Raw genomic sequence first — 14,266 nt, 5'->3', positions numbered from 1 at the left:
ATGCCATAGAGCTGGAAGTCCCCGAATGCATGAAATGATCAAAATGTCCATTGCACAGCTCCTTGGGGCCCTGAGCTCTCGCATTTTTACCGATGCTTCTTCATCAATGGCTTTTCAAAAGGTACCTTGCCCAGCCATTTTAGAACACAGGCCTTACGTAAGATTGGAGCTCAGGTGGACAATGCTGTTGCTCATTAGCTGACATGGGGAGGGAAGAAGGAGATATCAACCATGCTCTTTCCAGATAGTCAGCCTACCTCTAAGAATGGTATTTCATTCATAATTAATATTTCATATTAATTCAGGTGTCTAGAAAAAGACTTACAGCCCAAGAGAATGGTTTCAGCAGCAGAATGGAATGGTTTGGCCTCTGTGAGGAGTTGTACATGGTTAACAGACTTTAGGATTTTTTTTTGTCCACTGGAGTTCAAGTGATAGCTGAATGATGGGCAGAGTTGGTCCAGGCCTTCTTTTACCTTACAAGACCATCTTCATCACTGACCGCTTGATCTCAAGCTAAATAAATTCCCTTATTTGTTTGGGGGGATCTTGGAGCCTTGAAAAAGGGCAACAAGAATGAGATATGCTGTCGATTTGGTCCCTTATACCCTTGAAGATGCATAAAACTGTAACCTGTTCTAGTGTATTGTCAAAGGAGATAATCAGTCTCAGCTTGTCATTTGCATAGTGTTTCTAGCATGAAAGAATGAGCGATATATATATATATATATACTTGAAAGGCTCTGGAATGCTATCTCTCAGTGTAGTTGGGAAAATAAGGCAAGAGCCATAATTAAGGAGCTTCCATGTGTGATGTCTTAGACCACTCACTTAAAATACAGTTTGTATTCAAGAAACTCAGCTTTTTTTTCTTGTGCTTGTGGCTTTATTGAAATGCTGAGATGTGAGGTCGCCCAAAGTGAGGAGATCAAAAGGGTCTTAGGAACATATCTGTATTGTTTTCCACTCCACTCTAACAAATCCAGAAGTGTGCCAGCAACATCTTTGTCTTAAATTTTATAGCCTTGAACCCTCAGTGATAACTGCACAGTAGTTACAGTGGTTAGTACAGTTATAGCAGCTCTTACAGGGACCAAGACCCCCAACAGAAAATCTGATCAAGGATAGAAACTGGATTTTGCAGAGTTCTGTCCCCAGGATCCTAGCTGCATTATGCTTTGGCAACTGATTGTATCACATCGACTAGGGGCAAAAGTCAAGCACAACTGGTCACAGCAACAGTGTCAAAAAACAGCGAGCAGCTGGGCACGGAGCTGTGAACTGAGTGATCCATCAGTGTTCTTTCATTGCTACCTGGGCTCCCGTGGGATCTCTGAGCTGAGGAGCCCTTTGGTTGATTGTCAGGGCTTAAAAGGCAATCATTTGTGTTATTTATGGTAAAACACTATTGTATTTTCTGTATTAGGCAAGGCCTTCAAAGGCTTTCAGATGTGCCGCAGCATATGATAATGAATAGTGGAAGAAGTGGCGGATACCTATAGAACAGAAGCAACAACCTTAAAGAATTGGAGAGTACTTACATTGCAGATACAGACTTGCAGAGTCATAGTTACAAATAAGTGTCTAGAAATGAACAATCAAAGCAGCATTTAGGGAATTATCTACAGAGCAAGGCAAGTGCCAAAATCACCTGGCTTTGACACAAAGGAAAGGCTTGACCAATTTTGCCTTGCCATTCCTGCAGCTGTGAGGCTAACTGATGAATTGCAGGCTGCTCCTAGATGCTTACTCAGTTTTCCTTATTGCCAAAAACTTCTAATGTGCTAATAAAGCAATATGGACTAGTAAGGACAGCTGACTATCTGTATGGAAGAGACCTTGGTATCCTCCTAAACTGTATTACTGGGAAGTTACAGTTTATATCTATGTACTGCTATCTTGTTTCCTCATCAGGTTTGCATTGAGACATATATATCTAGCTGTCACCAGCGGAGCATTAACACCGCTGTGCGGGCAACTCTCAGCCAAATGTTGAGTGACTTGACTTTACAGTTACGACAAAAGCAAGAAAATATGGTGAGCCTTCTGGCATCAACAAATGGTTCCATGTTCATGACTGCATACCTTTTTGTTTCTCTGAATGCAGTGTATTGTATGGCTTGTTGTGCCTTATGGCTTTTATTTGATACTTCCACAATTAATCCTGTTTAAAAGTTTTTCTGGGCTCTGACTCTGTGCCTGCCTCAGAGCAGTCTATTGGAAATGCAGCTCTCACATTGACAGCTCTACTTGACTGATTATTTTTTTTTTCCTCCTTCCATTAAACAAAAGAGGCTTTGTTCTGATGTCAGACTGCCTTGGCCTTTTCCTTTTCTGTTCTTTATTTTGTTTGCTTGTTTTCCTAAGGTTTGTTGAAATCCTTTTGCCAAAAGTTTTTGCATGACAAATACATACATAAACAAAACAAATTCTCAACTAAGGTTAAGAATTGAGGTTTTTCTTTTACTTTTTTTGTAGAAGATAGTTTAAGCTTATGAAATTCTTTGCTTGGTTGTTATTAAAAAAAAATTATATTTATTGCATTATTAAAATCTATGAGAGCTGTTTGGGTGAAATCCCAGCACATTGTCATCAAAACTGTAAATGTTCTGGGCACATGTGATATTACACTGACTTCTTACATTCATTCATGCTTCTTTGTATATTATCATATTATCGAAAAAGTACTATTTGTAAAAGTCAGTTTCTATTTATTAGAAAATTTTAAAGACTGTAGTTGTACAGATTATTTTCCTAACATCTGTTTTGGGTTAAGATTATAAATTCTATTTTGGATTATTAGACTAGATTACTTTTATCATAATGAGCAACTGCAGAACAGAAATAATCAGTTTATTTAAACTTACCTTCTGTCTGTGCTAAGTAGGTTCATTTTACTAGCCAAAACACTTACCAAAAAAAAACCCCCAAAAAACCCACCACCAAAAAAACCCCCACAACCCAAACTAAAAACAGTAGTTTTGACATTTCAGCTTGGGTCTGAAAGTTGAATTTTATTAGTTCTGTTCCTAGCTGAGGAGAAAGTATATGTGAAAGTATGAGAGCTGCATTTAGTTCCTGGCAGTTTGTTGTTGCTGCCTGAGGGGAGAATTTGGCTTGACCCCTTTGTGCACTGATAGGAAGAATCCCATGCTACAGCTGAACCAAATGATGTAAAAGGCCGTTTCCATTTCCTGACGGCCATTAATTGTGGTGGCACTGTAACATTAATGATGATGATGTGATAAACGCTCTAATACTCAATTGATTTTTGGTTTCTAAGCGATTTGTGAAATCTAGACTATGCTTTCTTCTCATTTATTTTCAATGTGACTTACATGCCTAGTTATTATTGAGATTTTTTTAGGTGTAGGAAATCCCTTAAGGACTTAGAAATCCTAGTTCAGCTCAATGAAATGTGAGTTCCTTCAATCTAAACGACTGTTAAAACAGATCTTAAGGAGTTTTTGAAAATGTTATGCAAAAGCTTCACTTAAAAAAACCCCTAAGAAACAAAAAACCGAAAACAGATAGCAGACATGGATTTGTTAAGAAGGCTCTGCTGTTAAAGTATTGCTTTTACAGTGTTTTTCTACCACTTCCACTGATTACACCACCTTTGTCTTTCCTCAACAGACAATTGAAAACCATGACGCCTTGCAGAAATTCAAGACTCAAGGTATTTGTACCACTTTTTTAGTGAGTCCTTCCAATCCAGCTTTTTTATTCTTCACTTTCATCAGCACAGTACTGTTTGATGTCACAAGAATTGCATCTTCAGGATTTCTTATCTTCTCCGTAGCTTGACGTTACCTGTGGTAAGAACTGAGACAGCCCTGTTAGTTCCTGGTGTTTTCAGTTGTGTCTTCATTTGGACCATGGTAACAGCATTGCACTCAACATAGTAATAAATTATAGTTTCCAGGTTTTAACTTCTGTAATTAAGGAGTGTGCTCTGGAGAAAGTTTTAGTAAGTGGCTTTACTTCCTAAATTGAAACAGATTCATAGAGTAGGACATGGAATCTGGAAATGACCATGTTATTGTATTTCAGGACAGAGATGTGGTTTGTATAGCAGCAGCTTTTGAAAGTGCATCACTAGCAAAGGTGTGTTCACACTTGCCAAATGATTATTTTACAAGAGAATTCTTTCTACTCCTATTCTGAGTTAATTTCCACCATCTTCCCTGATTGGTAAAAATAATCCCTGCTTTTGATCTTCTCATTGGATTTCGGCAAAACTTGTGTTGATGGAGGCTAAAATCTTTGAAGTGCAGAAGCATCTCCTTTTAAGATCAGGACCTGATCAGACATCAGAAGCTGTGTAGCAGAGACAAACTACAGGGAGAGATGCAGAAATTTTAGCTGCCATGTAGAAGTACTGAAGCCAGTCCTTTTTTTTTGTTATTTATATACTTATTTCATTATCTGAATTGGAGTTCAGCTAATGTTCTGTAAATGCATGTAAGCAATCAATGGTCTTTCAGGGTCTAATGCTACTGCTTTTTCACTGTATGGATGTCACTTTCCAATCTAGGACTTTTCCCACTGCATCTTCTCTATGAATTTTGGCAACCCTGCTCATTGTTTAGAAGCTCCGACCAACTCTGCAAGTCTATGCAGTGAATTGAGGTTGTAATCCAGATGCACATATGTAATGCCTCTGATCTTTGTCCTTTTTGGAGGTACTTCAGCTGAGTCTCTTTGTGATGATGTTGTATCTGTCCTCACTGTGCTCTGTGAGAAGCTCCAGGCTGTCATAAAGTGAGTTATTTCAATTTATAATTTGAATTCATTACCTGGAGGTTGAGAGTGTCACTGAGACATGTGATTGTACTGTTGTAGTTCTGGGATTATGGAGCAAAACTGTGCTTAATTTAAGTGTTTGTTAGAAGAAGTGTTGTTCACGATGCATTAACTTAATCATCACTTCAGATGAGAAGCTAATTTACCTATTCTGCGCACTGTTCATCTTTAAAGAGCTTCCAGTAAATCTAATCTATAAGTAACTCCCATACAGCAGCAGAATACTTGTCAAAGGAGAAGTTTTATTTTCTGGTTTGAAAGCAACCATTGTAGAGAGAACAACAATTACAAGAGACCTGGAAAAACCTAACAGAAATTTAAACATTCTGTTTAATATGCAGAATGAATTAATATGTCCTTCTTAGAAAGGCAGCATTTATCCAACTGAAAAAAATTACGTTACCCAAAGCATTCCTTAAATTTAGGAATACCTACTTGAAATGCATGAGCGTGACTTTTAAAATGCATTTACTATGGGCAGTAATAGGGTGTTACACTGCATTAAAATACTAGAGTCTCTTGTTGGCCAGTACTGTAGCAGTAAATACTCATTAGTTAAAAATTACTTCCTGTGGCATTCTAGCATAGCTTGACTAACGGTCTATTAAGAAATGAACCAAAAAACCCTTTAAGTGTTGGAGAGGTGACAAACCAACCAAAAGCAATGCAAACATTATACAGCAGTTATGTAAAAAATAGAAATGTAGCAAGCTGGAAATGCTTCAAAGGTTTAAAGGAAAAACAAGTTCTTACTTGATGACATTGTTTCTGTATCAGTAAAGTAATATTTAACTTGCTGCTACTGCCAGTTGCAAATCACCTGAGTGGTAGTGAAAAAGCCAGTCTGAAACTATTTTAGTGTGTTATGTAGTAGTAGTTATGTAGCATAATGTTGTCGCTTTGGTTGGACTGTATGGCTCTGAAAGTAACCTGTGATGAACTTGGGGAAACGGGAGAAATACAAAAAAAGCCTCCATCGGTACTTCCTTTTATATACTCTACCATTTTCAGCAAGACTATGGCTTAGGAGCTACCAGAACTGAGGACAGCACAGACATCTTTGTGTGCAGTTCTTCTATAGACTTTCCTCCTGTGCGTGTCTCTAATTACAGCAAGATTTGAATGGGAAGAGTGCCTTATGTAGCATTATTTAATCGGCCTCAGCATTTGGGAAAGCAAAAGCATGTTTCTGAATCTTCTAAAGAAACACTTATTTTTTTGTTGTGTGCGTAGTTACAGGACAATAAGAAGAGATTTTCAAAAGTGTGTATTTAACAATAGCAAACCAGCTGAAAGATTAATTCTTTGTATCAAACTTTGCCCACATGTGAAGCTATAAACAGCTATCACCTGATAAGTATTGTCCATCAAATGAGAATTACTTTGAATTACTGGTTATGAAAACTAAACTACCTGACAGGATCTCCCAAAATCACTGAAAGTCTTAAAAAATTATCTGGAATCCCAGCTTCTGGTAGAACTGTACTGAATTAGAAGAGATCGAGGCATGCTGTAAAGTACAATAAGAAATTCAGAGGACTTAAATTATGGCTCAGTGAGTATTTTTACTTCATGCTTGTAATTATGTACCTAGACTGTTAGGGTCTCTAATTATGAGCAAAGCATAGTAAAGAATTCATACTGAATCCGAGGAAAACAAATTTAATTAGGATGACTTGTTAAAGAACTAACTCAATGAATGAAAAGCCGTCATTTCTTTCAAGGCCAATTTTGGTGTCTCCTTCAAAACGCTTTGCTGGCAGCAACTTAAATTTCTTGCCTCCAGGTCAGAGAACTGAGGTTTCAGTATGCTATACTGCCTGTTCTAATTTCTTAGTGTGAAGATTACTTTAATTCCTCCTTCTAAATTTCAAGCTTATTAGAATTTGGTTTTGAGGGATGCACAGCTATGACTGATAAGGAAGAGTTTGGGGAGGTGAATTTTTTTCTTGGAACCACTGGTGACTTTGGTGACTTTGGGATTTGTTGCAGCAGTAATATGTACTACACTGAGGCGTGCATGATTGCAATATTTGTTTCTTACCTGCAGGAAAACAAATTGGTAGCGAGAGGCATCAGAGCCATCAAGAGTGAAGGGATGCCCTGTGCATGCCCATGCAAATGTCAACTGCAAGATGTTGATGATGTGCATTAAGACACATTGTAAGAAAAGCTGTCAGGAAAGAAGGCAATTGTATCTGGAATGTGTGCAGGTTTCCGGATAGGTGTGGACTGTTGTGAGGAAAAGGCTATCACCTCTAAAATACATAACCAGCCAGCAGTTTTAAACCCTCTATAGCACAGAGTTAGAAACCTAGCTTCAAGCCTCAGGATTCACAATTTTCTGCATGGCATGTGAAACAGGTACTATTGTACTTGGATGAAAATTCATCTATGTGAACAAAAGGAATTAAGGCAGTGGCAGAAGAGTAGACATTTCTTATTCCTTAATTTCAGTTAAGATAAATCCATTCTTTACAGATTCCTTTACCTACCATCATACATCAGAAAATACATTCCTCCAGCTCTCATCTGGACCAAAAAAGAATGATTAAATCCTAGTCTTACGAATGAAAACCCAAATGTGAGTGCAGCTGGAATAGGGAGCTCCTTTCATAAGGCAGACCTCAGCCTTCTCTCTTGAATCCTGCAGCTAATTCTGAGAGTAGGTACAAGCACATTGTACATTACAAGTGAATCAATTCCAGGTGTCTACAGGATCTTTCACATTCTTTCTCATGAAGTTCACTTTGTATTTATGGTTTTGACAGAGTAACTGGCAAGGCCCTGAAAGCTAGCCATGTCATCAAGCGATTTTCAGCCTGTAGACATTGACTTTTGACCACTGTGGCTGTCACAAAGAAAAGAGGAAAAAACAACCAGAAAGCAGCCTAAATGCCCTTCAGATTGCCTGAAGAAACTATCCAATAGTCAAAAATCTTCTGGTTGTCTCCTTTACTCTGTTTAAGGGTTCCTTCCTCCTCAAGTTTTTAGATAGAGTTTGAATAATTATTTGTTTTCATTTTCTTCTTTTTTCACATAGATTTTTTTTTTAATTCCTCACTCTGAAATTTGATGAATTACATCTACTTTCTTTCTATTACTTACAAGAAGTAGCAGATCACCACATGTGATCAGTACAAAATAAATGGGGTGATAAACGCGATCACACCGTTGTAAATCCGTCGGAAGAAGCAAAATAAATCACTGCTGTAAATTGTGGTATAATTTTCAAGTGAACTAATGTAGTTATTTTAGAAAATAAAATAATCTTTGTTTTAATGTGACACAAATGGCATCTTTTCTCTTTGCCAGTGACAATCGGCAGCTTCAGCTTCTTTACTTGGAGTGCATCCTCTCCATGTTAAACAGCTCCTCTCCCAGCATGCACCAGCACAAAGGATTCACTGATCTAATATGGTGAGTACATCTGAAGACTAAGGCAAATATTCGGTTTGTAAGTATAAAAGGACCTTCTACCCCCAGCCATGCAAACAAACCTGCAATAAATCTCCAGATGGGAGCAGAGCTTGCTGTTAGCCTACTATCAGTTCATTCTGTGCCTGATACAAGATTGGTTAGGACCTCATGTCCAGCTAGCACATTAAAACCCTGTAGTGAATTGTCACTGTAATGAAGTCTAATGTATTTAGCCAGAACAGAAAATCTCTTACACTTTCTGCAATAGTTTGGATTTTTGTGTGGCATTAAATACACAAATATTCTGCTTACCATAGAAGAGTGCTGTAGGGATTCTTAATGGTCTGATGCAGTAGTGCAGGAAGATAAGCAAAATTAATGTCAGATGGTGTGCTGGCGACCAGAAATGCTTATGACCTACACTGTATAAGGGCTGAGGCTAAATCCTCTTCACGGTGCTTCCACTTTATCAAGAAATCCTCTCTTTAATACACTTCACCAGAAAGCTTTGATGTCTTTAGTGTTCATATCTACCTCTAAATTGTTTGATAGCATCACCTCGGAGCACCTGAAATAACCGTTTTCCCTCCTTTTGTTTGCAATAGTGGGGTTTTTTTAATAGCATATGGATAATTGAGTCATAGTGATAAAGCAAGAATGTAACTAATATGCAGTTCCTTGCAGTCCATGCCAATCCTGTGACCTTGGTGAGTATTTGTGTTAAGAAAAGATACATGGGACTGTTAATGGCAAATGTGTTTCTTGTGCTTTTACCCTGTATTTTTGAAACGGAAGTGTTTGACTTGGGCCCAGTTCTAAGGATGCAACATGTAGAGGCACCCATGACTTCCCTTGTTGTCCCAGGAAGATCAGTGGCTGCTGGACTGAGAGGTCTTCAGGTTCATAACACTTGGTAGTGTTGCACAGAGACCCTATGCTAAGACCTCTGTGATCTCTAATGTAAGAGCAGAATTCTCTCTTTCATGGCAAACCCATTTCAGAAGTTTCTGCCTTTGAATTTCACCCAATCCTTTGTTCATGCTTATGTGACTGACTGTGGGGCCATTCTATAAGCAAGGTCCCTGAAATTATCTCAGTTAAAAGAAAACACTTCCTGTTTTATTTAAATTTTACATAATTTTGATGATCCAATTTACACTGCAAATCTACAGGTGTTTGTATTTGTAGCTGTGTATCGTGAGGGCGAGCCATCAGGTGCAGGACTTCTTAACCTGGATTGCTGCTAAAGAATACGCATGCTCCAGCTACATGCTTAAGCTGAAGTGGGAAAAAAAAAACCACAACTAGGAAGACATGAAACAGTTTAAACTGCAAACATAATTTTGAATATATAGCAGTAGAAGTGCACATTAATCCATTAGCTGAAGTTTTAGTGAAGTTTTGAACCAAACTGATAGTTGTCTTTGTTCTTTAAGGACCTGTTTGCTACATGCATACAACTTTCTCTCTGGCTGGCACTTTGTAGTCAGTTCTCAACAGAAGATAAAGAAGGGACTAGACAGGGAAGATTTAGCTCTGTGTTCTTCTGACAGTGTTCTCTGTAGTTTGATACTTTGATGGGACTAAGATGTGTGGGGAATATGTTGCTGTTGCAACCTGTGGTTATGCCTGCTTCGAGGCAGGCACATTTCGTAAGCGATGTGCCCGATTGGAGAAAGAAATGGAATAAGCAGACTCAAAGACATTATCTGACGTCTGATTAAAAGCTGTTTTTCATTCTGTGACTTCAGGAAGCCAAGCTGTTTTAGTAAGCACATTAAGAAAAGCAGTGTTCTGGACTGCATAAAAATCTTGAGAAAATAAGATGCACTTACCTATGATGTGTTACTCTATGCTGAATCATTATTTGTCATTGAGTGCTTGCTCTATGTGCCAGCTTGAACTTCTGAGGCATGTAGGTGAAAATCAGGTTTGGGACTGTATTCTCCTGCAGCACTTGGCTTTTTAAATTAGGGTCTTGCAGACTGAAGTAAAATGTCAAGTGCATGGGTGCAAAGCTGAAGTAACAGCTAATGGAGCAAAGTGCTGAGTTGGTTTTGGCTCTGGTTCCACAGAAGAGTGATCTACTGGTGTGAAATCACTTAACTTGAATGTTCATGCGGAAAGACAGTTGAAATAAGGATGGTGGTTTTAGTGTCTAGTGGCGTATGAGGAGTAACAATGCACACTTTGAGTTACTATAGAGGGCTTTAATTATGTTCTCAAAAGCTAGCAAAATGGAAGCTCACAACTAAGGGTGCTTACTAAAATAGATGCATGTGCAGTTCAATGATGGAAAATCAGACCTTTTAGTTAACATAGATTGGTTTTTGTCTGGTCAGTTTTTTTTAAAGGTCCCAAGCTGGATTGAAGAAGAAACAGTTGGCAATAGAAACCTAGAATTTCTACCTTGCGACAGGTTGCAGCCAATGAAAGAGGCAGGCAAGCTATCCTGTAAAGGGTAGCACTGTGCAACAACATGAACTTGCAAAATCAGTACCATGTTTATAAAGCACACAAAATTATTTCCATATGTACTAGCATGCTGATGCTTGGGAGATGAAAAAAGCCTGGCGTAATTTGTTATTCTATCTAACCACTGCTGTCGACTGATCATTAAAACAAGAGTGTGTATCTCATTTAACTGTGGGCTATTTTCAATCTGTTCCTCTGAGATTATTTTTTTTTCATTTACCATCTGCTGCTTTCTCTTTTTCTCAGGAAGCAACTGTGTCCAGCCCTAGTAGTAATCCTGGGAAATCCAATCCATGACAAAACTATCACCTCTGCCCACAGCAGCAACTGCCTTGAGGCTGACTCACCTTCCTCAGGGGTCTCTGATCATGGCCGGGGTTCAGGTTGTTCCTCCACAGCACCTGCCCTTAGTGGGCCCGTTGCACGGACCATATATTATATTGCAGCAGAACTGGTTCGACTGGTGGGGTCAGTGGAATCCATGAAGCCTGTGCTGCAGTCTCTCTATCACCGGATATTGCTTTACCCACCACCTCAGCACCGAGTGGAAGCCATCAAAATTATGAAAGAGGTAGGATAATCACATGTGCAAATCCAGGCATGTAAAGCAAAATGTTTATTTGACAGTAAATATTGGTGATATGTGCATACCAGTCCATTCCATACTATAGCACTAGGGATGTTGAAATTGCCCTTTCTGAGCACAGCTGTTACATCAAAGCCATTCTGACAAATATTTTTAGTTTTACGAAGTCGTAATAGCTATATTTGTCTCTGTAAGGCAAGCTGCTATGGCAACTCATCAGTGTTCATGCTGTGGTACTGCATGGAACAGATCTTATCACTGAGTCATGACTGCTCTTTTGGGTGAGATACAGGATAGCAATCCAGTTCTGAACTTCTTTGGCATCTTTCCCCACTCTTTGCTCTTGCTAGAAGGAGACATTCATTCTCACAGTGTAGTAGTATTCTAGGCATTAACGTGAGTATATACTTTGATTACCTGCCAGTTTTTTGAAATACAGTTTCCTTGAGCTTTATTAGAGTAGCTTTATAGGAAGCTGCCAATGGCTTAAGTGGCCATGTCAAGACCAGTCCATTCTGGCCTCTTGCCCAGTGCCTCTGACAGCACTAGAACTGGAGCATTATTAGACTTCTTTGAGCAGCAGCTGAAATCATGGGCTCTTCCATTTTGCATGTGCAGCTTTCTTCTCGTGTTGTGAAACACAAGGCAACTTACATAATTTGTAGGAACAGTGGTATCCCTTAGAGGATTTTTGTTCTAGCTTGTGCATACCTCAGCTGTTCTGTGCCTGAAGGTCTGTCCTAACACCACACAGCCACCCACTGGGTTGTTGTCTGAACTGACAGTCACCCAGGTACCTGTCTTCCTCTTATTTTAAACAATAGCAAGACGACAATTGAAGTTTTAGGAAAAGCTCAGTCTAATGTTGTTTCCTGCAGGACATACATGTTGCCTCTTTCTGCTTATCAATATGTGCTTGTTTGTAAAGCCTTCTCCTTGCATTTCCTGGTGGGCATTAACAGGACACCACCCAGCAGGTTGAGTCAGGAGGAATCATTTTGCCTATCTTCGCATGACTCTCTAATTTTGTAACTGGGTGACTGCAGAGAAAGGCACACTTTGGTATATAATATAGTGCAAGATACTTGCTCTATATTTAGGTATAAAGATTGTCTTGTGTGCGGTATCGGTTGAAACATATTCAGTGAAAAATGTAAAGCACTGGAGAACATCCTATATGTGATACATGTTGAATATTCTGCTCTTCTTTATCTGCTTTTCTGCTTTTAAAAAGAGGAAAGCTAGCTTTAATAAGAACATCAGCATGCTATTTTCCGTTGCTGTGAGAAATCACAGTACTGCTACCTCAGCTTCCAGGGCTTTGATAGAACTATGACTCATTTACTGTATTTAAATAATGCTTGGATAATCCTCTAGTAACTTCTGTTTCCTTTCCTTTCAGATACTTGGCAGTCCTCGGCGGCTTTGTGATTTGGCAGGGCCCTGCTCTTCTGAGTCAGAATCCAGGAAGAGGTCTATTTCTAAAAGGAAGTCCCATCTGGATCTTCTCAAGCTGTACGCTTTGTTTCTTCCTTCAGCCTCTGGTCTCTTAAACCTGTGCACCCAGAACACTTAAACAGTCCTGTCTTCAGAAGCATACCCAAATATCAGCCATTGTATCTCCCTGGTTCAATAAGCTGTGAAAATGGAAGAGGGGTAAAAGCTTGTACTAGTTTGTCATCAGTCTGGGCCTGTTTGTAAAGGCATAGATAATTACCTTGTGGAGTTTGCCAAAATACACAAATATGTTGGTTTACAGATGGAAATTCTTGGGTTTGGGTCCCTAACCTTGCAATGAAATAACTGTGTACTTAGTTAGAGGTACATTTCCAAGGTGAAGTCAAAGGAGGTAACCAAAAATTTAAACATTGTCAGATTGAGCAAGAAGGGTTCTCAGTTCTTATAAAGATCATATAGAATCATAAAGTCATTTAGGTTGGAGAAGACCTTTAAAATTGAGTCCAGCCATTAACCTAGCACTGCCAAGTCCACCACTAAACTGTGACCCTGAGCACCACATGTACACATCTTTTAAATATGTTCAGGGATGGTGACTCAACCACATTCCTGGGCAGCCTGTTCCAATGCTTGACAACCCTTTTGGTGAAGAAATTTTTCCTAATATCCAATCTAAACCTCCCCTGATGCAACTTGAGGCCATTTCCTCTTGTCTTATCGCTTGTTACTTGGGAGAAGAGACCAACACCCACTCACTACAACCTCCTTTCAGGTAGTTGTAGAGCGTGATAAGGTCTCCCCTCAGCCTCCTTTTCTCCAGACTGAACAACCCCAGTTACCTCAGCTGCTCCTCATAAGACTTGTTCTCTACACCCTTCACCAGCTTCATTGCCCTTCTTTAGACATGTTCAAGCACCTCAGTGTCTTTCTTTTAGTGAGGAGTCCAAAACTGAACACAGTATTTGAGGTGCGGCCTCACCAATGCTGAGTACAGGGGAAAGATACCTTCCCTACTCCTGTTGGCCACACTGTTTCTGATACAGGACAGGATGCTGTTGGCCTTCTTGGCTACCTGGGCACACTGCTGGCTCGTGTTCAGCTGTCTGTCAACCAACAATGGCTTTCCAGCCATTCTTCCCCAAGCCTGTAGTGTTGTTTGTTGTGACCCAAGTTGCTTGTTGTGACCGAAGTGCAGGACCCGGCCTTGTTGAACCTCATACAGTTGGCCTTGGCACATCAATCCAGCCTGCCAGATCCTTCTGTAGAAGGGCTTGGTGTCATCTGCAAACTTATTAAGGGAGCACTCGATCCCCTCGTCGAGATCACTGATAAAGATATTAAACAGAACTGGCCTTAATACTGAGCTCTGGGGAGCACCACTTGTGACCGGCCACCAACTGGATTTAACTCCATTCACCACTGCTCTTTGGGCCTGGCCAGCCAGGCAGTTTTTTACACAGCGAAGTGTACACCTATCCAAGTCATGAGCAGCCAGTTTCTCCAGGAGAATGCTGTGGGAAA

General features: G+C 39.6%; 1 protein-coding gene across 1 annotated transcript in view; it reads left to right on the top strand.

The window, feature by feature from the left end:
* KIAA1244 (KIAA1244 ortholog) overlaps window positions 1-14,266 on the top strand; it is a gene marked incomplete at its 5' end in the record, with an annotated part of 81,005 nt that overhangs the window by 29,202 nt on the left and 37,537 nt on the right. Inside the window, 6 exons of the mRNA XM_010289446.1 lie at window positions 1,915-2,037; window positions 3,637-3,679; window positions 4,686-4,764; window positions 8,122-8,226; window positions 10,948-11,272; window positions 12,690-12,802. Of these exons, the coding sequence (XP_010287748.1) occupies window positions 1,915-2,037; window positions 3,637-3,679; window positions 4,686-4,764; window positions 8,122-8,226; window positions 10,948-11,272; window positions 12,690-12,802 (788 nt within the window). The remainder of the gene's footprint in view (window positions 1-1,914; window positions 2,038-3,636; window positions 3,680-4,685; window positions 4,765-8,121; window positions 8,227-10,947; window positions 11,273-12,689; window positions 12,803-14,266) is intronic.

Source organism: Phaethon lepturus, unplaced genomic scaffold, assembly GCF_000687285.1.
Source record: "Phaethon lepturus isolate BGI_N335 unplaced genomic scaffold, ASM68728v1 scaffold7476, whole genome shotgun sequence".
Lineage (NCBI taxonomy): Eukaryota > Metazoa > Chordata > Aves > Phaethontiformes > Phaethontidae > Phaethon > Phaethon lepturus.
This window is presented reverse-complemented; position numbering and strand designations above follow the sequence as displayed.